The sequence below is a fragment of the Ceratotherium simum genome, chromosome 17, assembly GCF_057802395.1.
Source record: "Ceratotherium simum simum isolate JZ-2026a chromosome 17, ASM5780239v1, whole genome shotgun sequence".
Lineage (NCBI taxonomy): Eukaryota > Metazoa > Chordata > Mammalia > Perissodactyla > Rhinocerotidae > Ceratotherium > Ceratotherium simum.
In genome coordinates, this window is record NC_141916.1 from 40,551,203 (window position 1) to 40,573,698 (window position 22,496).

The window sequence follows — 22,496 nt, forward strand, 5'->3', positions numbered from 1 at the left end:
AGAATGGAACATATTTTAAAGTGCCTGATATATAGTAAGCTTGTGATTAATGTAAACATCATTCACATAAATTATTGCTGTTAGAACAAGATGGTGAATTAGCACACATCACTGTTTTTCTCTTGAAATCACTGCTGGATTTGTAAGAATAGAATTGAAGAGCTAAAAGAAAAACTATGCTAAGTCCTTGGGGAGGTTGAAGGCAGTGAAGGTGGAAGAGGAAGAAAATGGCAACCTGGGCAGAGGGTGACACTGTTAGGGGATATGCTGGGAGAGAGCTTCCGAATTAAGTTCTTTTCTTTTCCCTGTTGCAAGCTGGGAAGATTACTGTGTCAAGTAATTACCATTACTATCGCAAGTCAGAGAAACCCGTGCATGCGCCCAGCATTACAAGGGTGGTTGGGGGCAGTATCAGGGTGGGCGGAGCCTGTCTGGAGTGAGAAATAGACAGCATCAAGTACAGGCAAACTTGCAGCTCCTAAACTGTACTGCTTCCTGCCCTTTCCCTGCCCCAGGGCCCAGGTCCAGAAGGCTTTATAGGTAATTTTTACAAACTTTCAATGAACAAATAATCCTATCTAAATAATTTAGTGCCGAAAATATAAAAAGAAGGGAAGCTGCCAAACTCATTTTTATGAGGCTAGTATAATCCTGATTCAAAAACTAGGTAAAGACAGTATATAAAAAACAAGTACTCCTTTTGCTTTTGAGTATAGGTTCAAAAGTACTAAATAAAACAATAGCTAACCAAACCTGACTCCTTAAAAATATCTATGTCTAGTTATGCATGCGTAGATCTAGGAGAATCACATTGTCACTATCACTTAAGCAGGATGGAAAATCATCTGCCTTGTGAGCAGTCAATAACATGTTTATTAAACAAACATTTACTTAGCATGTACAATGTGCAAGCACTGGGTTAAGTCTGGCATCACTATTGCTCTCGCCATTAACTCTGTGGTGACCAACTCACAGCAAAGACACCCAGGAAAGAAGCTAGCCAGGTCAACATAGGGTACCGACAGGTCTCTGTAGGACACACAAACACAAAGATTCCTCTTCTTCTTCTGGCCATGGAAGGCAACTGAGAGGGATAAGGAATAATATCAGAGCTATCCTTACTATCATCCTTATTATTATCATCCCTCTTCCTTCATCTCTGCATTTTGGACAAACCCCTAACTCTCTTGATAATTTCCTCACCCACCTGGCAAGCCCCTTTGCCTCTCTGAAAACACATAAACACACAATGACACACTAACACATCGCAGGCCCTACCTCTTTCCCAGAGCCTGCCCATCTCCCTCTTCTGTCCTGATACACTGTTTCCTCAGCTTTCTCCTTATCCCTCAAGCACAGAGTTAAAGTGAGCTGGTTAGAGGGCTGGAGCTATATGCAAAATTCATAGATTTTTTTAGACCTAAATTTATAGATTTTCAACTTAAATTCTGTCTTTGCTCCTATGCACCATGGGATGAGGGAAAGTGCTCAAGTATAGAAGCAACATTTTAAACAGTTTTTTTTCCTTTGGGTATAGCTAATACTGTAACAGTGCTGCCCTTCCGGCTTATACCATGCCACTTCAGGATCTAGCTTTAAAATCGGTGGGCACATCAGGTACAGCTTAATTGAACTGAACTAAACACAGGGTGAGCAAGACTATTCGAATTCACCGCTGCCATTAAACATACATGATCACAGGCATTTCTGAGGCATTCTCCCCATTTCTCCAACGTGAATAACGAGAACGAGAGGTGTTAGGAAGAATATATTTTAGAGATGAAAGTCTTTGAAAATAGAAAAAGCACTCTCAAAAGTGACTTTGAATCTATGAATGAATATGACCTGATGATTTATCTTCTTTATTAGCCAATATGCTCAATTGAAAGGGACTATGAACAATCCAAAACATTTTTTCTCTCTGTGCAATTGAGTATAAACTATACCTTAATTTATCCTAATCCTTATATTTTTGGTATCATATTTCTATGAGTGAGCTGCCTACATTTATGACCTCGCCCACTGCTACTCCATGAAATATCTATCTTTGTCAATTTTTAAATCTAGATTCTTCAAATTTTAGTAAGCATTCTGGGTACAAATTTAAAAACTTTCATATTTTCCCTTTTCTCTTAGAAACTGTTAAAGATGTACTTAGAAGCATAATAAAATTTACTTTCTAATATTTTAGCTCATTGTCAGATTAATGTATCCCCATTTTGGTTACTCTTAGGCTTTTTCATCTACTTACAGGTTTCTTTAGCTAGATCTATTAGAAATATAGTTCCCTAGGAGTAAACATTAAAATATGTAGACATATATTTGTGTATGCAAATTATAATGAATGATAAACAAAGGTGTTTTTTTTTTTTTCCCCCAAAGTTCCAGTAGATAGTTGTATGTCATAGCCGCACATCCTTCTAGTTGCTGTATGTGGGACGTGGCCTCAGCATGGCCGGAGAAGCAGTGTGTCGGTGCGCGCCTGGGATCTGAACCGGAGCCGCCAGCAGCGGAGCGTGCGCACTTACCCACTAAGCCACGGGGCCGCCCCATAAACAAAGGTTTTAATAAACATCCATAATTAATCCATATTACAACCCTACCACACACAAGGTATTATTACTTAAATAAGTAATATTATTACTTAATAATATTATTGTTACTTAAAAGTGATCACCAATCAAGCTAAAAATTTTCTGTGAGAAGATGTAAATAAATTTTCTTTTCAGAAAGTATCTGAGACTTCTAATAAAACAAGCAAGTTTATTATAACAAATTCTTTTCACATGGAATGAAGAATCCACTATTTCAGGAAAAACATCTATTCACTTGTAACATATAAAAATGTAATAAGAAAATGTAAAAATGAATACTAAAATTTAGAATCTGGAAACTTCTTTTTACACTTAAATACTGGTCAACTCCCCTAAAATTTTATGATATACTACTTAGAGAAAAGTTAGTAGTTATATCAATTTGTACTCAATGGAACTTGGCTAGAGCTGATTCTACCACTAGAATATATTTGGAAATATAACATTAATTTGTAAATTTAGTCTGGTGACTAGCTGTTCTTTAGTGTTTTCAGTGGCTTCCTTTCTATAAAAGTTTATTTATGTAACTCCTTAACCTTTGAGAAACCACTAACACTTATGTCAATCTCTGGCATCCAACCAGGGCGGGCCCTGGGAAAATGGTATTAAAAAAAGCAAGGCTTATCTAGAGATCCTTTCAAATTTTTTAAAATCTCTCTTCCAACTTCCATGGCCCCATCGGCCAGACTTTCCCAAGGGGCCTAGTGCTCTTAAGCTCCTCTTTCTTCTACTCCCACTGTCCTATTTTGCCTGCATTTTGGGTTCCATATTCTCCAACAAATCTAAGTTGTAGATTCAATTCTTCATTCTCTCTTTTTTTTTCTTTCTTGGTGAGGAAGATTGGCCCTGAGCTAACATCTATTGCCAATATTCCTCTTTTTGCTTGAGGAAGATTTTCACTGAGCTAACATCTATGCCAATCTTACTCTATTTTGTATGTGGGATGCCACCACAGCATGGCTTGGTGAGCAGTGTGCAGGTCCTTACCAGGCCCTGAACCTGCAAACCCCGGGCCACCAAAGTGAAGTGCACGAACTTAACCACTATGCCACCGGGCCAGCCCCCATTTTCCTTTTTTATCACATAATTTGTAGATTCAATTCTTCATTCTTCTCTCCTTTCACATAACATCAGCTGGGCATTTTCATTTCAATGTAGCATGTGGACAGCATTTTGAAAAACAATATGTTAATAATGGATGACTAGGTTAATGCACTACCCCTTTCTGGAAATACCTGTGCTTTATCTATTTCCATATAATTTTTATTTAACTTCAGCTCTTTGCAACTACAAAAAGACATGGGGTTCTAATGTCCAAGGGACATAAAACTCAATTTAAAACTTAAAAGTTAAAACATGATTTAAATAACACATTTCTAACACATGCTCCAACCAATATACTATGTTTGACTACTTTTCTTTCTATGCATTTATTTCCTAAAAGTACCACGTGATTTCTACACATTTCCACAACTTCGCTGATTGTATCTGTGGACATTTTCTCCAGTTCCATATATTTTGAAGCACATAGGACAATTCTACTTACGTGTTCTGATGATACCTGAAACGCTACATATTGAAAATTTAACATCTTCTCTGTGTTTTACTTTCTCATGATTATAAATGACAAACATTCTCACAATATTCAAAGTTCATAAGCATGAACACTTGGTTGTGTCCTTTCCTTTGGTCTTCACATTATTCTGACTTTTTAAAGATTTCTAATAATTTTTCCATAATCACTTCCAGCTGTCTCTTTTTTTTCTATTTTATTCATTAGACTATCATCCACCTGTCTCTCTACCCCCCAGCCAGGTTTATCTTACATTGAAACACTTCCGCAGTTAGTAATTTAACTCTACAGACGCCAGAAAGAAAGTTAAATTCACCCAATAAAAAAAGTATATTATAAAATGAACAATAAATTTAATTATTTATTTTGCACACACTTAAATTGGAGTTACTATGTGCAAGACACTATTATAACCCCTTTAGAATTACTACCTCATTTTATCCTTGTAACAATCCTATGAAGGAGATATTATGATCCCCATTGTACAGATTAAGAAATGAGGCACGGAGAGGGTAAGTAAAGCCCCAGGTCTTGCTCAGCTGATCAGTGAAGGGACCAGTGATCTCCAATCATTATAGCCATGTGGCCAGATGGAGTGTTCATAATGTGTAATTCTGTGCCAGCTGCTAATAATTCAATATCCCATTATCCATAGCAAATTCAACAGATTTTAAAATATTATTTCACAAATAACTTCTACTTACAAGGAATTTCCCTGTATCCAATCTCCAAAGCATGAAAATAATTCATAAATTCCCTAACTGGAATTTTAAAAGCTTCAAAGAGGCCCATGTCTTCAAAAAGTCTGTATGATACCTGTAAAAGAGAAACACAAAGCCTTACAAAACATTCCTCAGTGCATTAGACATAATGAGAAAAATGGAAAAAAAAAGTAGAGTGGCTCTCCATATCTGTGAGTTGCCCATTGGTGGATTCAATCAACTGGGGACGAAGCCTACGATGGTTGTGTCTGTATTAAACATGTACAGACTTTTTAAATCTTTTATTATTCCCTAACCAATATAGTATAACAACTATTTACACAGCATTTACATTGTAAAGGTATTATAAGTAATCTAGAGATCATTTAAAATATACAGGAGGATGTGTGTAGGTTATATGAAAATACTTTGCCATTTTATATAAGAGACTTGAGCATCCTCGGATTTTAGGATCTGCTGGGGGCCTTTGAACCAATCCCTTGTGGATACTCAGGGATGACTGTATACGTTCCATCATGCATATTAATTTAATGCCGGTAGAGACACTTAATAGGGAACAATAGGAACTTAGTAGGGAACAATAAATCAAGTAGATATAGAAGACTACTATGTGCCTAGCCCTTGTAGTCCCTGATCACAAGGGGTATATAATCTATTTTTAAAAGTAGAGACATACATCCAAGAAATAGCCAACCAAAACAACAGTATATGCTATAGAAACACATCAAGACACTAAATTGTGTGTGATATCGATAATTTGAGACTTACTAAATTTTTAATTATATAGTACCTACTATAAGCACTAAAGAATGAGAGAAAGCTTTAATTTGGACTAATTTTATTAAAAAAAAAGATTTCCAGAGGATAAAGAATTCAGAGTTGTGCCTTAGTGAAGGATAAGAGGAAAGAATTATGAGAGAGAGGAAAAGTTTGCCTCGACTAAAACATATAGAGAAAAAAAGATTTATTCTAATCTAGTATTTAACAATGTCTAAACTATTTTTCCTCATTTGTCCTCTCTCATTCTCCTCTGAATATCTATTCTCCTTCCAATTTTTTCAAAGCTCTGGTGATTCAAATCAAGTGAATACTTTTGGATGTAATTGGCATATGTGACATGCAAATAATGGAGAAAAAAATGATAAAGGCACAGAAGAAAATGTGGAGAGATGGTTATTCACGTGGCAGAATGGAGTATGGTACCATGTAAAGTGGCCTTACTTCATGTCTCAAAGGCGCTGAGTTGGTTAATTCAGGAGACTAAGAAAGAATTATCATTTTTATTATCTGCATTTCTTCTTAAAATTCTCTTGAAATATTTCTTCTAAATCTTCGATATATTACTTCACAGTTAAATTTCTATCTTTTGTTATTGACTTTAAATCTATTCAAATTCAATAATATTCTTTTAAGTGTATATTCAATGTTTATCACATACATTATGTATATATACATATATACACACATATAACTAAATAAGGGATCTGTTCATTTAGCATATATCTATTGACTGCCTACTATGATCCAGACGATTTTCTATGTATGAGGCTTACATATGGGTGAAGAAAACAAAGATCTCGTCCTTCATGGAGCTTAAGGTCTAGCAGGGGAGGGCAGTAAACAATAGACATAATAGGTAAGGTATATACTATGACAGAAAGTGTTAAGTCATATGGAAAAAGAAAACGGGGAGCAGGGATGAAGAATCGGGAGTTCAGGGAAAGTATGGCATTTGATTTTTTAAGTATGGTCGTTAGAACAGTGACATTGAATTGAAGGAGATGTGGGGTGAGGTACATGGATATCTGAGGAAAGAGTTTTCCATGCAGAGGAAAAAGCCAGTGCAAAGGCCCTGAGGTATGCTTGCTGTACTCAAGCAACAGCAAGGCCAGTGTGGCTAAAACAAAATGAATGAGGACAGGGGTAGAATTTAAGTCAGTAACTGTAGAGTGGGATAGGGTAGGGTGCAGTCTTCAGGTTTGACAGCTAGATTCATCATTATAAGGACTTTTATTCTGAGTGAGGTAGGGAGTCATTGAAGATATTGGAGCACGGAAGTGACTTTATTTGACTTATATTTTAAAAGGAGCACTGTAGCTGCTGGTTGGGAAGAGGTTATATAACATGTACATCAACTTCTATGTGCTTTCCTTCACTCTGAATGGCAAGTGTACTTAATTTTTACCCTTTTTCTGTGTAACACAACATCCCCACCTCTTCCCTTTAACAATGCAACAGAAAGTGAAGTTTATGGTTTCTATAATATTTCAAACTAGTTCTTTTAGTTATCTTCTCTTTACTACTGCCTTAGACTATATCTGAGTTCTTGGTTATAAATACCTAATGGATTTAGCTATACGTGTTACTTCAACAATAATAACAACGGCTGATGAGATATATACACACACACACATATATATAGCATTTAATAAGTGAGAAGCCTGCTCTAAGTAATTTTATTTATACGTTATTATTTAATTATTAAATATTATGTTTTATAATTAAATATTAAAATTACTAATCCTCCCAACATCTTATGAGATAGGTACCCTTAATTATTAGCGTTAAAACTGAGGCACAGATAGGCTGAGTGACTTGTCCAAGATCACACAGCTGACACAGTATCAGAACCAGAATTCAAGCCAAGCATTTCAGCTTCAGATTTTGTACTCAACTGTTTCAGATCTTACCACCAGTATTTGAAAAGTAATGTTAGGATTGCAAATAACTAAAGTTTCCTAATATTCTCTTAAACATTTGAAAGATGAAGTGAAAAATTAAGACAATAGGATATTTTAGAGTATGTTTTAAAATAGGAGAATTTTCACCAAGAAGCTGTTAAAAATGAACCACCAATAATCCAAACTCATAAATAAAGAGACCATTAACTGGGTAAATATTGGTCACTGAAAAAAGTAAGCACTGTTCCAATATTTGAACGATGTCTTTTTAAATTTGTTAAAATAAACATGATAATCATCAAAAAGGCAGGCAGTATATTGAGACTGAGAAGTCATTTCCCTTGCGCATACGTCTCTGTAAAAATCTTTTGAAGTGAGACTTTTTCTGTGTAGTTTCAGCCAAAAGGTGATTTCTTGGAATGGTCAAGTTAATTCATTTCAGCTGTCCTAGAGTCTTATGCAGGTGAAAAAAATATGCCTTTCACACAGTAAAAATTTCATGATTTTTGTGTTTATAAACTCAAATCAAAGAAAAAAACCATAAAGTTCTGCTTAGCAAGGCAAATAAAGCTGCATTTTCTCAAAGGTCAATGTTTTATAAATTGGAAAAATAAATAGTGACAGAACAAGGATCATGTAGTTATGTATTTATTTTATTTTTGAAAGATGGAAAAAAAATATGTCAATGAATTTTGCTGAAATCTAAGTTAACTATCTCTAATCTTTCTATTGTCTACTTGCATCCACGACTCTTAGAAAACATTTTGTGGCAAAGAAGTTCCACTCTCCCAATTCCCAGCTCACAGAACTTCAAGGGGAGCGAGGTATCTGCAATGATATTTGGCACGCTGTCACCTGTGCTATAAAACCAACTGCTAAAATAACCACTTTTCTACTTGCTCAGACTCTCCATTGGGAGAGTTTGAAGATATAATAAGCGAATGTGTTTTATGAGGGGCTGAAAAGCAGTTGCAATGAAGGTAAAAAGTCTGGATTTCCAACATGGACATATCTGCATTCAAATCATGCATCCAATATTTACTATATGACTTAAGATGAACAGTACATCCTCTTTTAGGCCTCAATTTCTTCTTCGGTAAAATAGAGATTGAAAAAAAATACCTGCATCAAAGTTACTGAGAAGATTAAATCGTAGAGTTTTGGGGAGTCTGTGACATATATATCAAATACAAAACAATGTGAGATTTTTCTCTCCATGCCACGGAACACATGCTCCAGTAAAAGAGAAAGAAGACTCCTGGCCCACTGCCACATCTTGTGGCACCATTACAGGCATATTTCCAGGTAAAATCACTCCCTCAGAGTCGTAGTCTGCAATGAGTTTCAGAAAGTGGGAAACAGAATCTTCCAGGAGGAGCCCTGAGGCATAAGACTAAGGTGCATTTGATAAAAAGAGCTGTCCTTAAACCTGTTCTCAAGATGAGCTAGCTCAAAAGCCATTGCTTAGTACTGAGGAGAAAGGAAGAGAAGAAGAAGGGGACTATTAACTCCTAGCAAAAGTGCAAGGGAGATCAAGATTTGTGGGAGATCAAGATTTGGCCACCCTGAAATACATCTCTTTACCTTGATTGTGTTCTCTGATGGACATTTGACCTCCCCCACTTACTGCCTAAAGAATTTGACATGGTAACTCCTTCCTGGAACAGATCTTCTATCTGATGGCTGTAATATAATGTAAAATAGATGTTACAATAGAAAAGGCATCAACAAGCCCATCTTATTGGAAGTTCTGTCTCTCTGGCCACATTCTCTGGATGGCCCAGGGAGGAGTTGCCAGACAAACATTTACATTTATAAGGGAAATCTCCATTTTTACATTTATAAGGAAAATCTCCATTTGTAAAGGTATCTCCCTCTCTGTATTGGGAAGAGGGGGGATGACCTCATTTCTAGAAACTTATCAATGTGGAAAGTGAGGCCTTAAATCTGCATAATAATCTTACTCTTGTTTACTGTGCTTTAGTGGTAATCTGTAACAGACTCCTCCCACCCCCAACATCCTCCTTTGTCTTTAGCCGAACAAGGTATTTAAGATGAGAATTTCTGCTATTGTGTTGAGAAACGCAGTGTCCCTGCTTTCTCCCATGTATACATGTTATTAAACTTGGTATTATTTTCTCCTGCTAACCTGTCTTGTTAATTATTTGGCCAGCCATAGAACCTGAAGGGAAGGGGCAGAGGGGGATTGTCCCTCTTCCCCCAACACATTCTAGTCCTCAACATGTTCATGGTCAGAATAGAGTCCAGCAGAGGCAACAACTGCGTATTACATAGGCTTTGTAATTATTTTGAGCTTCATATTCCACCAATCATTTTAGCATACTTCTTTTGAATGACAGTTCAGCTTGCTGCATAATTTTGACACATCTAATTTTCCTATAGAATGGAAGTTCCTTTAAGGCAGGGACATATATTCTTCTTGATGACTAGACTAGCACTTTGTGTTTGTGGAACTGAAAAATAGAGGAAAAGGCCCCTCTATCTTCTTCCTTCAAACCTTCACGGATCAGGAATCCTCACCCCGAAGTTCCACACTCAGATACTTGTTGAGGGGTCTGAAGAAAGCCCCATCTCTGATGCAGAGAATAGAAATCAGTATAACAAGTGATTTCTTTTCTATGTTTTGCAGGGAAGTGTTCGTGGCCCCGATAAATGTGGGCCCTGTATTCTCATGTAGGTCTTATAGTAACAAGTTTGGTAGTCTTTTGTATCTCTGCTGTGATATTTATTCAATCTATAAGAATTCACCTAAAACATTTTTAAATAAGCTGATAAATATTATTGCATCAACCCCTTTAAGAGTGTGTATTTTGATAGGTGCTCAACAATAGAGCAAATCCATTGTTTTGTTTATTGAGAACAAACATGTTCAAATTTTAATTTCTGTATGTTTTCTTTCTCCCTCAGGGAAGCAAACATTTCTTTATTTGGGAAGACTTGAAAGTAGTCTAGCTTAAGGAAAAATACTAAAAGGCTTGTTATGCAGCGATAGTTTGCATTCTATACTTCTTGTGCTACATAACCTTGTTTTCTATAGTAAAACACAGAGAACTCTATTGGATGTGTTTCTCACAGCACTGGGAGGAAACATATTTCTGCATAATATCTTATTTTTGATAAAGTCTAAGCACAGTAATATTCAAAAGTTACAAAAAATCATTGGACATAATTATAGACAATAAATTAGTGTTTATAAATAGGCAGCTTTCTTCTTTTGAAGGCTTGTGTCAACTTTTCTTTTGCTGAATTCTATGAATTTTTAGATCATTTGTCCTTCTTGCTTGTGTATCTCTGCCCCCCTCCACTTTGTCTTAAAAAAATACATATTTTAATTGCAGAATATGGTATTCTACTCACTTGACATTCCAATTTCTTTTGTTAACCCAACACCAAGGAATCTATAAAATATTGAGCACTAAAATTTCCTTTTCCCACTCAATATCCACCACTGTTGTCAAGTATGTACAGAGCTTTAACAAACCAAGGAATGGTTTTTTCCTTCATTTAAAGTAGAATACGTATGAATGCATTTCTTACCTGACTAAGAATACGACCCCATTTTCTTCCTATTTTTTCCACCAAATCAAAAATTGGAAAATTCCAAGTATTTAGCTGCTCCATAATTGAGTCCAAGTTATCCATGACAAGAGGCTCAGGAGCAAGAATGGGTTTGTCCTGTCATGAAAATAAAAATATTTTAATGACATGCAGTTTTTCTACAAAGCAATTTGTGCTTTGGTAAGTTCAATTCAACGACTGAGTTCACCTAAAATAAATGACTTAAAGCCTCAGGGTGAATGAGTGATCTTTAAAAAAGAATCAAGATGAATAAGACAATGACCCCAAAGTAAGGAGAAAAGGTCCTAAGGCTGTCTCAGACCATGAATTTTGCATTCTTAAGTGCTGGCCTACTGTTGGTTCATACACACTACAGCAAAAAAATGGACATTTCTTCCATAAGTTAACATAACTACTTTTTAGTCTACTGTGGGGTTCTTAAATAAAGACTCAAGGACTTCAGAACACTCTGAAATTATATGTAAATCTACCTCTTTATATGTTTATGTAAATTTTTCTGGGGTGAGGGTTCCTGCTTTACATTGGACTCTCAAAAGAAACCCATGAGTAGAGAGGGGGAATTATCACCCCTACTCTAATTGGTTGAATTTGTACTGTTGCTTCAAAATCAGCATTAATTCTGTGGAATGACAACAGCCACATTTTTCTTGGATTTCAATTTAATTCATGTGATGTACAGTTTCCAAAGAAACACATACCATGTAAATGTAAAGACATTTTATAATTGGTCCCAAATGAGGACATTCTTAAGAGTACATTTACCAAAAAATAGAAAATAAAGGTAATGAGGATAAGGAAACACATAAATTATTTTATCTGACAATCTCTTTGATTTAAAAGTATACGTGGTAAATCAGTTAAAGAAATGATAATCCCAGCAACGGATAATCACATGACAGTCAACTATTGTCTACCATTTGCAGCCTCCTCAAAATTAACTTGACTGAAATGTATGTTTTCATCCTCTTTAAATGGATCCCTTTAATCACACAAAATAACTCATCATTAAAGGATATTTTAATGGGTAGCAAGGGTCAATATAAAACCAGTTTACTATAACAGGGAAAATAAATACTGGCTCACTTTCTAAATCTAGGAAGTGTTAGAAAAAAGCAAGCAGGAGCCCTAAGACAACTAACACGTTTCACTTTTATTGACTGATTGATATTTATAAAATATTGTTTTACTGAATGAAATAATTCATTTTTCCTCGGCAGATTTATACTTTTAGATTGGGTTAAGAAATATCTGTAATCATTTGTGGAGATGAATACTTATATTTTTAACCATTAAATAACAGAAGCATTAAGAGACCAATTAAGAGATCTTACCAACAGGGAAAAAATATATTGATACATATGGGTAGGGTATAACACATGTGTGATCCAAATGAGCTATATCTGTCATTCTACCGATTCAGGGATCTAGTTCTAAGCCAATTTCTGTAACAGAAGCCAACTTCTCAAGTAGATGAATAAGTTCAGCGATATGGGGCTACCAGGAATATCATGGTCTCAGGCGTGTAGGTGCCGCAAGCCGACGCTTTCCTCAGAGGCTCTCTCAGGCACTCGGTCTCATCTTCATTCTGTACAATATCACTGCTATCACTGTTGTTATTGGTTTCATAATCAGAGGTAACTTGAGCAGTGTCATCTGCAATTGAAAGAGAACAGCTTACAAAACTTGCAATGGAAAAAGGGGTCCCACTTCAGCAAATATTCCTAAAATGCATACAGTAAATACAGTGTTTGGGGAAATATTGCTTTCATGAGCTTACACACCAAGAGTAGAAGATCACAGAGTGGGAGAAAGCACACATTATTTAACCCAATAAAATAGATGGAATTATGATCTGTGATTTATATGACATTCAATAACTCCTTAATAATTTTTAGATCAGTAGTTCATATCTTTTTAAAAATCCTATGACTTTATATTTCTTTTTCCTCTATGCATCCCCCAACACACTAAACCACCCAGCAGGTGACTAAAACATCAACTCTCGAATGGGCACACGGGTGGGAGAAATTGAGTTGACATCCAATGACAAAGTGGTCTGTAGAACTTGGTGCATTAGCACGTGCTTAAGAGTGTGGAAGATTCTATATATCCAAACTCAGTCTCGAGGAATCTGTGGCTTCCTTCCTTATGTACCTCCCTCCACTGTCTCCCATTTCAGTCAGCACTAAACTGGGCTAACTAGAGGATCAATCAGCAACACCAAGTGTCCGAAGAACATACTCCTGGGGCAAAAATCTCAGGGGCTTCTCGCAGCTGACTTAAGATGCCTGAATGAAGTTTATTGAGTGCTTGCTCTGGACCTAATACCACAGAAAGCACTTCATTTGTACTAACACATTTAAACCTCTCAACAATCCTATGAGACAGGTATTATTGCATTACTGCATTTTATTATCCTCACTTTGCAGATAAGACACTGAGGCACAGAAAGGATAAGTAAATTGCCCAAGGCACCCAGCTGGTAAATTTTGCCACCCAAATTTGAACTCATGGAGTCTGACTCTAGTTCCTATACTCTTTGCTTTTTAATGAAGCCTAGGTTTTTTTTTTTCTTTTATGGTTATTGCTTTCCACGGCCTGCAAAATCTTTGCCTTCCCCAAGTCACAAAGATATCTTCCTGGGTTTCTTCCAGAATCTTTATTGTTTTAGCTTTTACTTTTGGGTCTATGCTCCATCTCAGAATAATGTTTCATGTGGTGTGAAGCAGGGGGCGAAATTCATTTTTTTTCCAACCCCATTGGATTGCTCTGACATCTTTGTTGAAAATTCAACGACCATGTAGGTGTGGGTCTAATTCAGGGCTCTCTACTCTATTCCATTTGTTCTATTTGCTGGTCCTTATGCCAGCACCGCACTATCTTGATTACTGTAGTTTAAGACTTGAAGTCAGGTAATGTATTTCCTCTAACTTTGTTCTTTCTTCAAGATTGCTTTGGATAGTCTAGGTTTGTTGTATGTCCTCATATATTTACTAACTGATTTTTCTTAAGTTGCTAGTGAATAATGGCTTTTGTTATTAAGCCTACTCCTATCAGGAGTATCTTGTAGGACTTTCCCAAGGACCCATCTTTCTTCCATCTTCCTCATGCAACTGCTTTTCTGTTAGAATCAGACAAAGTATGAAAATGTAATTGCCAAGTTTCAATCCCAGAACTTGTAGAAAAAATGAAAAGCACACTCAAAGGCCACAGCTCTACATGAGACCACAAAGGCGATAAGGAAATATTTCCCTTATCCTATCAGCCTCAATAGAGTCAGAGAAGATCAGGGACATACGGAAGGGAATATTCTGAGTCTTCAGAATGCTGCAATATCAGATAATGGCCACACAGAGAACTCTCCTTGCCTAGGTGTCCCCTGCCCTTTGTACATTGCCACAGCACACCATTCTCATAGGCAATAATCAATCAATATTTATTGAGTATACATCAAGAAATGCTGAAGCAGGTAATTCAGAATCATTCTTAGGTAACTCTATCACCCTATAGTTCTTAGAAACCATTGTTTTCTACCTTGTGAACTTTCAGCACTAACAAAAGCAAGTCCCTAGGGTTGTATCAATAAAAATATAATAATAATTATTATAGTAATGGCAGCACACATTAACTACTTACAGTGACCCAGATAACAATAAGTTCTTTATATGTCCTATTTGGTAGGTACTACTATTATCCCCATTCTACAGACAAAGAAACTGAGGCACAGAGACTACAAACTAGTAGGTAGCTGAATGAGGATATAAACCAGGCTCATATGACTGTGTTCTTAACCTCTCCATAATACTGCCTCAAGGAGACACTGTTTTTTACAAGCTTACAGTGATCTAAGCAGGGTCACTCCTTAGGGTCTGCAATGGAGATCCCCAGAGAGTACCCTAACATGGATGACCTTCCAATGTCTAAGATAAAACAACATTTTACATAGTTCTATACATTATACAAAATAGTCTCTAATTTTTAAAAAATACATACAGTTGTGTACAGATATATAGAAACGCTCTGGACAGCTTTGCACCAAAATTTTTCCCATGATTAACTCTAGGTGGTAGGATTATGGATGATTTTGATTTCCTTGTCTTTTATAATTTGTAATCTAAAAAATCAGGAATGTATATTACCTTTTTGATCAGGAAAAAAAAAAAAGTAAAGAAATTTCCCTTTTGAGGAACAGAATCCAAACAAAGAATTACCCGTTCTGCCTGGTGTCCGGATGGCTACATCACTTCTCTCCAGGGGCCCATCAGCAGGATTCCCTTGGGAATACGGTCTGCCACAGCTGAGAAATATTGGAATAGCTGTAAATATATCCTCTCTTTTCAAAAAATCGAAGGCATATACCATCTATGTGTACATTAAGATAGATAACAATAATCAAATATTTCTACCTTCTATTTATTTGTTTGATGGAAAAAATTCATTTTGTTTTATGCATGGATGCTGACACGCAGTATGCTGTTTTCTTTTTTGTGAGCGCGTGATCAATACAAAGGATCAGAAACTTAGTTCAACTCTCATCCTCCTCCATAGTCTAGACCATATTCGAAGTGCAACTACCAGCAAAATTTTGTTACATTATTTAGAGAATGCTGGAAAAGTCTGCCACTTACTCATAGTAGTGATTTTGGAGGGGCCGACGTGTATTTGGTCAAAACTATCTTCCACAATGGAATCCCTTTGTGCCTGCTTAAAACCCTCATTATTAGATTTATCTCTATGGGTTAAGACATTTACATCCAAAGATCCCTTTAAGAAAAGATTGCACATGTGAAAATAGAATGATAGGATATTAATTTTATTTTTTGTCACAAAATAAAAATTATTCTTTTCAGATTGATCAGTCATCTGTGAAGGCCCTAAGGAAATGAACAAAGTAGAGGTACATTTTGATGAAGAGGGAACATGAAATTGACCGCATACGATGCTAGTTGAGAAAAACAGGCCAAGGGGGTACACTGTGGGTGTCCAAGACAAATGAAGGTACTTGATAGGTGGATGGGCTATCTAACAGAGAAGGTTGGAGGAGTAGGACACTTTTGCTTTCTCAACAGTTTTGACTGTTTTACAAACTAGACAGTAACCCCACAAATGGCCTGGCAAGTTTCCTCTCTCATTTATCTTGTTTACAGACTTCATGATTAGATTTTAATTCTGCATTTTGCTTCTGGCTTCTTTCCTTCTGCCTAATATTAAAAAGGGTCTCAGGGGTTTTTATTTGTTTGTTATTGAACCACAGATTACTTATTCTAAAAGTAAAAGAAATGAGTGATAATTTATAATACATTAAACGTCTCACCACTTTTTTTCCTGAATTGTGCTTATATGTGTAGTGGAGATAAGCATTTTCCAGTTAGAGAGTATTTTCATCCTAAGTACATTTATTTTTCAAGCCTTGGATGTAAGTGGAAAAGCATCAAATGCAAAATATTTCTAATTATGAAATACCATCAGTTTGATTCAGGGAATCAAAAGAAAATGACAGGACCAAAGGAAAAAGAAAGTAGATGCAAATGCTGGGCTTACATTCTCGGATGAAGCTTGGTAGAAGTAGAGTTTATTAGTTTTAAGATTTTTCATTGCAAGATAATACTTAAAAGGAACACTTAAATTAGTAGTTCAAACAGACTACCCCTCATGCCAAAAAACCAGCTTGTTGCATAGACATTGCAGCAGCCAAGAGACTGAGATTCAACGCCAAACACTTCGAGTTCAGCAGGGGAAACCACAATAATTAGTCGTGTGTTTCTGGAGCTCTCTGTGCCTACATGGGTGGCTGCCTTGAAGGCAATAATAAAACATGGTTTGAATTATAGATTTATAAAGCCCAAACAAATAAAACACACTACTGGATTTATAAACATTACTGAAGAAGTAGGCAGTGAAATTCCCTTGTTTTTCTCCAAAACCTCTTTTATAAAAATCCCATTACATTCTTCCCATTAAGAATACAAAAATTAGACTGTGATGAGAAAAGCTATGTGAGTGGTAGATCTTTTCTGAACATCTCTCTCCTTCCTTTGGGTGACTTATTTCCCGCAAGTTTGGAGCCCACAGTGGGAGAATCTCCCTAGAAACACTGGAAACAGATATCCTTGATGCTGCTCACTCCACTGGGCTTCATCGTGGCTCGGGATACGTACCACAAAAAATGTTCCTTAAGGGTGTTCCACCAGACACTAGCTCCATAGGCAATTACTGGGTATTAACCTAAAGAAATTGGTTCTGCGGTCAAATAAATTCAGAAAACGCTAGAAAAAACAAAAATCAAGAAGTTTTCTTTTTGCAGTACTTCTCAGAGCTTTTAATAAAGTAATGTGTGTTGTGAATCACTAAGAGGAAAATAGGATATGTCTATTTTACCACAGATCATGCTTTTTTTGGGGGGGAAAGATGAGATTAACATCTCACAGAAATTATTTTATTAAAATAGTTGTCATGGAGAGATCAGCAGAATAACTTTTGGATGGTAGAATAACTTCTTACTCTGGCCCTGGCTAAACAAACAAAAATGATTTTCCCTTTAAAAATATTTGTAAAGAGACAGGAAGTAAAAATAAAGACTATAAAAAGAAATAACATTCATTTACCTTATAGAGTTTATGAACAAAGGATCTGAAAATGAAATTTGTGAGGCTTAAAACTGAATATATGATTAAATCTGGGTGTGTGAACCAACATGTGATATTAGAAGACCAACGTGTAACTAATTTATTCAAATTGTTATCCTCATTAACCTTAGAAAAGAAATAGCATTTTATTCAAGGCACTGTCACGATTATACTTAATTTAAAAAAACTCAACTATTTTCTACTTAAAAAAATATTATAATGCCTTAAGATCAGTTATTCAAGATCAAGCTATTACTGAAGAACAATAATACATGAATCAGTAAGAGGAGGTATTTCTTTCTCAGTGACAATGTTGGCAAAATAGTCACTCTTGCCCTTTTTCTTATCCTCTGTGAAAAGACAAAACTTTGTCATTGTATTTCAGCATGATAAGCAGTACAAGCAATTACTTAATTGCACTCAGAGACCCATCTGAGTCCAGCCATAATGTGCCACGTGTTATTTGCACGTTTTTAAAGTGATAAAATGGGAATTGCAAACAAGATAAAATACCCTTAAAATTGATATAAAATCCTCAGAGAACAAGTAAAAAATAATTCCAACAAAATATTAACCTACTTGATATTATTTTTTAATTATATGTTTTATGCATTCTCCATCAGTGAGCAAATGAAATATACAACTAATTATTTTATATCACCTCGAAAGATAGCTGTATGGACCATATGGACTCTAAACTTTCTATTAATAGAAAACCACTGAAAAACTGGTTCGATTATAGCCTGTTCAACACAAATCACATTATCCTATGCTTTCTTGTCAACTACTCTGGCAAATGTACACATAACCATGTGGACGGGTGGTGAGTGTGGAAAATTAGTATTAGTTTTATTATTAGTTAAACTCTAGTTAACAATATAAAATCCTTACCTGCTACATATAACAGGCGGAGTCAGGATCTGAGGAGATAAGTCAGGGGCACTCTGAGTATAAGTTAAGGCCCTATGAGAACTTAGGCCTTGTTTGGCAGTTGTGTTGGCAGATTCTGGAAACTGCACTGCAGAAATTTTGCTGACTGGGCTGCTGGCAGGAGTCCCTTGGAGAGGTGAGGAGCAGGGCGATGAAAGAGGTGAAATTTTAGCTAGGGCACCTGAGAAAGAGAGAGAGTTATTAAGTCACTAAATACATGTCTTTGAAATTCAAAATCACAACTCAAACTTCACCTTGGACTTCTTTTAACTCGATAAGGACCATGTGAGTACGCTGGCCTCCTCTGCATGTCACCATCTGGAGACAGGGTGTACAGTGGGGGAGTCTCCACAGCATGAAATGTGAGGGATGAATCATCATGAAAAAATCAGTGGCAATGTTGGCAAATCCAGTTAAAGCCTTGGTGTCCTGGAGTTACTTCAGGACAGAAGGATATTATTTTCTTCTCCCATTTTTGTTTCTTTTTGTCATTCTGACATGATGACAGTAATTAAAACTTTCTCACATATTTGCCTTCTCTTAGCTTGTGAAGTTTTTAGCAGCAACAGGGTCTGCTATTGTTTTAAACATTAACGGATTTGTAGCAGAGTTTGGCCAACATCCGATGCTTAAAATATGTAAATAAAGAAGATACATTTTTGAGAGTTAATTAACTTTATTAATCATCCACATTTTCAGTGAAACTACTCTGTGTGAAATAGTACTTTGATCAGAATAATTTCTGAAGAAAACATTTAAAAATGTAATACCATCCATTTCAAATCAAACAATAGGCCTACAGTTTACATTTTAAGTGTGGATATTTGTGCCAAACTATGATTATTCTCGATTGTGAAAATTTTACAGAGCACTGGCTTAGATTTCAAAGTGCTGATGTCTGAGTACAGGGATGATGCCTTTTGAAGTCGCTCTCTCCCAAACATGGAGAAGGCAGCCTGCACTTAAAATTGAAGAATAGAGAGAAATAGCTTCTGAACAACTACCTGCTTAGTGTTTTTCATGATTTAATGGCTGAACAATCTACTGTAAAGCAAATGAAATGAAATCATTAATCATTCCCACTCCGGGGAAAGGTATAGCCAGCAGCCCTCACCATCATCGAACAATATGTGTGGTGAACTGGCAGCTGACTTAATTTGCTTCCGATGTCCAGTCCTCTCAGAAGTTTTATTTGTCACATCCAAAGTTTTCTGGTCCACTGAAAGGAATATGAAGCTTGTTGAAGGGCTTTTGTAATTTTCTTTTTTAGCTTCTTGTTGGCACTGTTATTTGTTTTGTTTAGAAGACGAGAAATCGTACTCTTTCTTTGATTAAGTGTGGAGACCAGCTACCCCTCCTAGTCTTTTCCTCTATATTTCTATTGTCGATTCTTGATCAACAGATCAATCCACTGCTTTTATACTTACCCACTGAAACTACTTAGACCCAGAGAGGTTAAATAACCTTCCCACATCACAGCACTAATAAGTAGGAGAATATGAAGTAAATCCAGCTATTCTTAGTAAAATGTGGTTTATTAGCCTATACTTCTACCAGAGACTGCCCAAGGAGGGAGAAAAATCCATTATCTACTAGGTCACATTTGTATCACTCTTTACAATGACATGCCTTATGGTTTTAATTTTGATTTCTATTTCTATTGAAAAGATTTAGCTATTTTACCAAAGATATTGACAAACTTTCATATTACATAATCCCCAAGCTAAAGAAAATTAAGTTCTCTAAATTTTTAACTCAGTTTTCAAACCAACTTATCATGTGTGCAGCAAGTGGGTTATAGGTGCCCTGTGAAGTTCTAATGATTGTAAAATTTTTAAAAAGAAAGATTTTATTTGGAAGCTCCAGAATAAATTTAGTTTTAACATTATCACTAATATTTTATAATATATTTTATTATAATTTTATAATAAAGGAAATAAAATTTTCACCAAGCTCTGACTCCCTTCCCATTTCTCCATTGCTGCATAACATTATAGGTATAAAGGTGACCAAGGTATTTGCACAGAGTAAATATCTCAATGATTTGTTCACTCAACAAACATTGATTGTGTACCCTATCCCAGGGACTAAGGATGCAGTAGTGAACAGAAAAATTCCCTGCTCTCAGGGAGCTTCTGAAGCAGGGCACCTGAGGGTTACGGTAGATATCCAACAAGAACATGATTGCCTTTCAACCTTGTTCCCAACACAGACATAGATGAATCTTGTCAATTTGCTGTTTTCTTGTTTAACTTGAGAGGTGACTCAGAGGTCACGAGGATTTGTGAGCTTGTTTTGCAGAAAAAAGAGAATGCCTTCAGGGAGGTTGCAATCACTGATGGCCAGCCCCCAGCTGCTGTTGACACCAGAAGTCAGATTGCCCAGGGGCTTATCGGGAGTGACCCCTTTGTTTCTCCAAAGCTCCTCCTGCCAAGCTCCTTAGCTATATAAAACTCCCTGCTTTCTGTTCTTATTAAGGTGGATTTGAGAGAGTCTATCCCCCTGCCTTCTTGTTTTGGCCAATTCGAATAAAACTTTCTCCATCTCCAAGCACCAATGTCTCAGTGTTTGGCTTACTGAACATTGGGTACATGAACTTGAGATTAAGAGGTTTGGTATGACTTCCATTCTTTCAGGGGAGACAGAAACTAAAAACGGAAAAAGAGGAGGAGGAGGAAGAATGAAGATGAAGGAGGAAGAAGAAGGAGGAGGAGGAGAAGAAATAAAAGAAAATCAAGTAGTTTTAAGTGATGTGAGGAAAAGTAACGCAGAAGGTAGAGAACAGAGAAGGACAGAAGTGCTCTCAAGGTAAAATTTGAAGAGAGGCCTGATGAAATCAGAGACATTTAGACAAACATCTGAGGAAAGCTTGTTCCAGAAAGAGGGGTCAGAGGATCAGTCAGGAGGTCAGGGTGGCTGCAGCTTAGCAAAGAGGAAGAACAGGGGCAGGGAATGTGGTCACAGGTTGCTGGGCAGGGCTATATAGGGCCAGTAGGCTAAGGCATGGTTTTAATTACTGTATCTTAAAAAAAAGAGACCCCTGATAGGTGTAGCTTTAGGCCAATTCCTTAATTATTTTGATAGCTAATTGTGAGTTTTTTGACAATTTTATACCACTTTTTTACTATAATTCAAAGCCCAAGTCTGTCTTGACACAATATGTCTTCTGAAGGTAATTTATGAGAAGCGTGATTTTTTTCACTGCTAATTTCTAGTAGCTGCCAGCTGACATCCTCAGAGAAACGCAATTCACTCTTACATACAAATTTAAAAATCCACTCAACGATTATAGATCTTGGAACTCGTGGATTAACTAAAACAAATAAGCAGACTTAAGACTCCAAACTTACTGCCTGGGACGAAACTTAAAATAAACCTTGTACCAGAGGAAAAGTGCTTTGCTTCTGCAGTGCTATTCATCTACATGTTTTGAACACTTCTGACAAGCATGGGTCTTGCCAGCACAATGAAAAGCAGGGATATTTTTATTCTGTAGGTGAGAAGATAAAGGTATAAACATATAAATTCCTTTTTTTCCCAAGCCAAACTACTATTTCTCACAGGGTGTATTATAGTTTACTTAAAGTTTTAAAAACAGAAAGGATTAGGAATGCCATAGGAAATAGGCAGATATTTACATATTTTAGTCTTCAAATAGATGAAGAGATATAAGTGTAGATGATAACCAAATACTCTTTCTTTCTAGAAAGGATAGACTACAAATAAATATTCCAGACACAGGAACAGGATACTCCAAAGGAAATGGGAGA

The 22,496-nt window shown here is 36.2% G+C and overlaps 2 protein-coding genes across 2 annotated transcripts in view; both read right to left on the reverse strand.

Moving 5' to 3' along the window:
• SLCO1C1 (solute carrier organic anion transporter family member 1C1) overlaps positions 1–22,496 on the reverse strand; it is a 510,734-nt gene that overhangs the window by 93,081 nt on the left and 395,157 nt on the right. The window lies entirely within an intron of this gene.
• The window catches only part of PDE3A (phosphodiesterase 3A), a 292,725-nt gene that overhangs the window by 20,151 nt on the left and 250,078 nt on the right, over positions 1–22,496 (reverse strand). The window contains exons 6-10 of the mRNA XM_087442694.1: positions 18,688–18,907; positions 15,382–15,467; positions 12,669–12,823; positions 11,129–11,266; positions 4,872–4,983 (exon numbers count right to left, since the gene is read on the reverse strand). Coding sequence (XP_087298820.1) covers positions 4,872–4,983; positions 11,129–11,266; positions 12,669–12,823; positions 15,382–15,467; positions 18,688–18,907 — 711 coding nt within the window. The remainder of the gene's footprint in view (positions 1–4,871; positions 4,984–11,128; positions 11,267–12,668; positions 12,824–15,381; positions 15,468–18,687; positions 18,908–22,496) is intronic.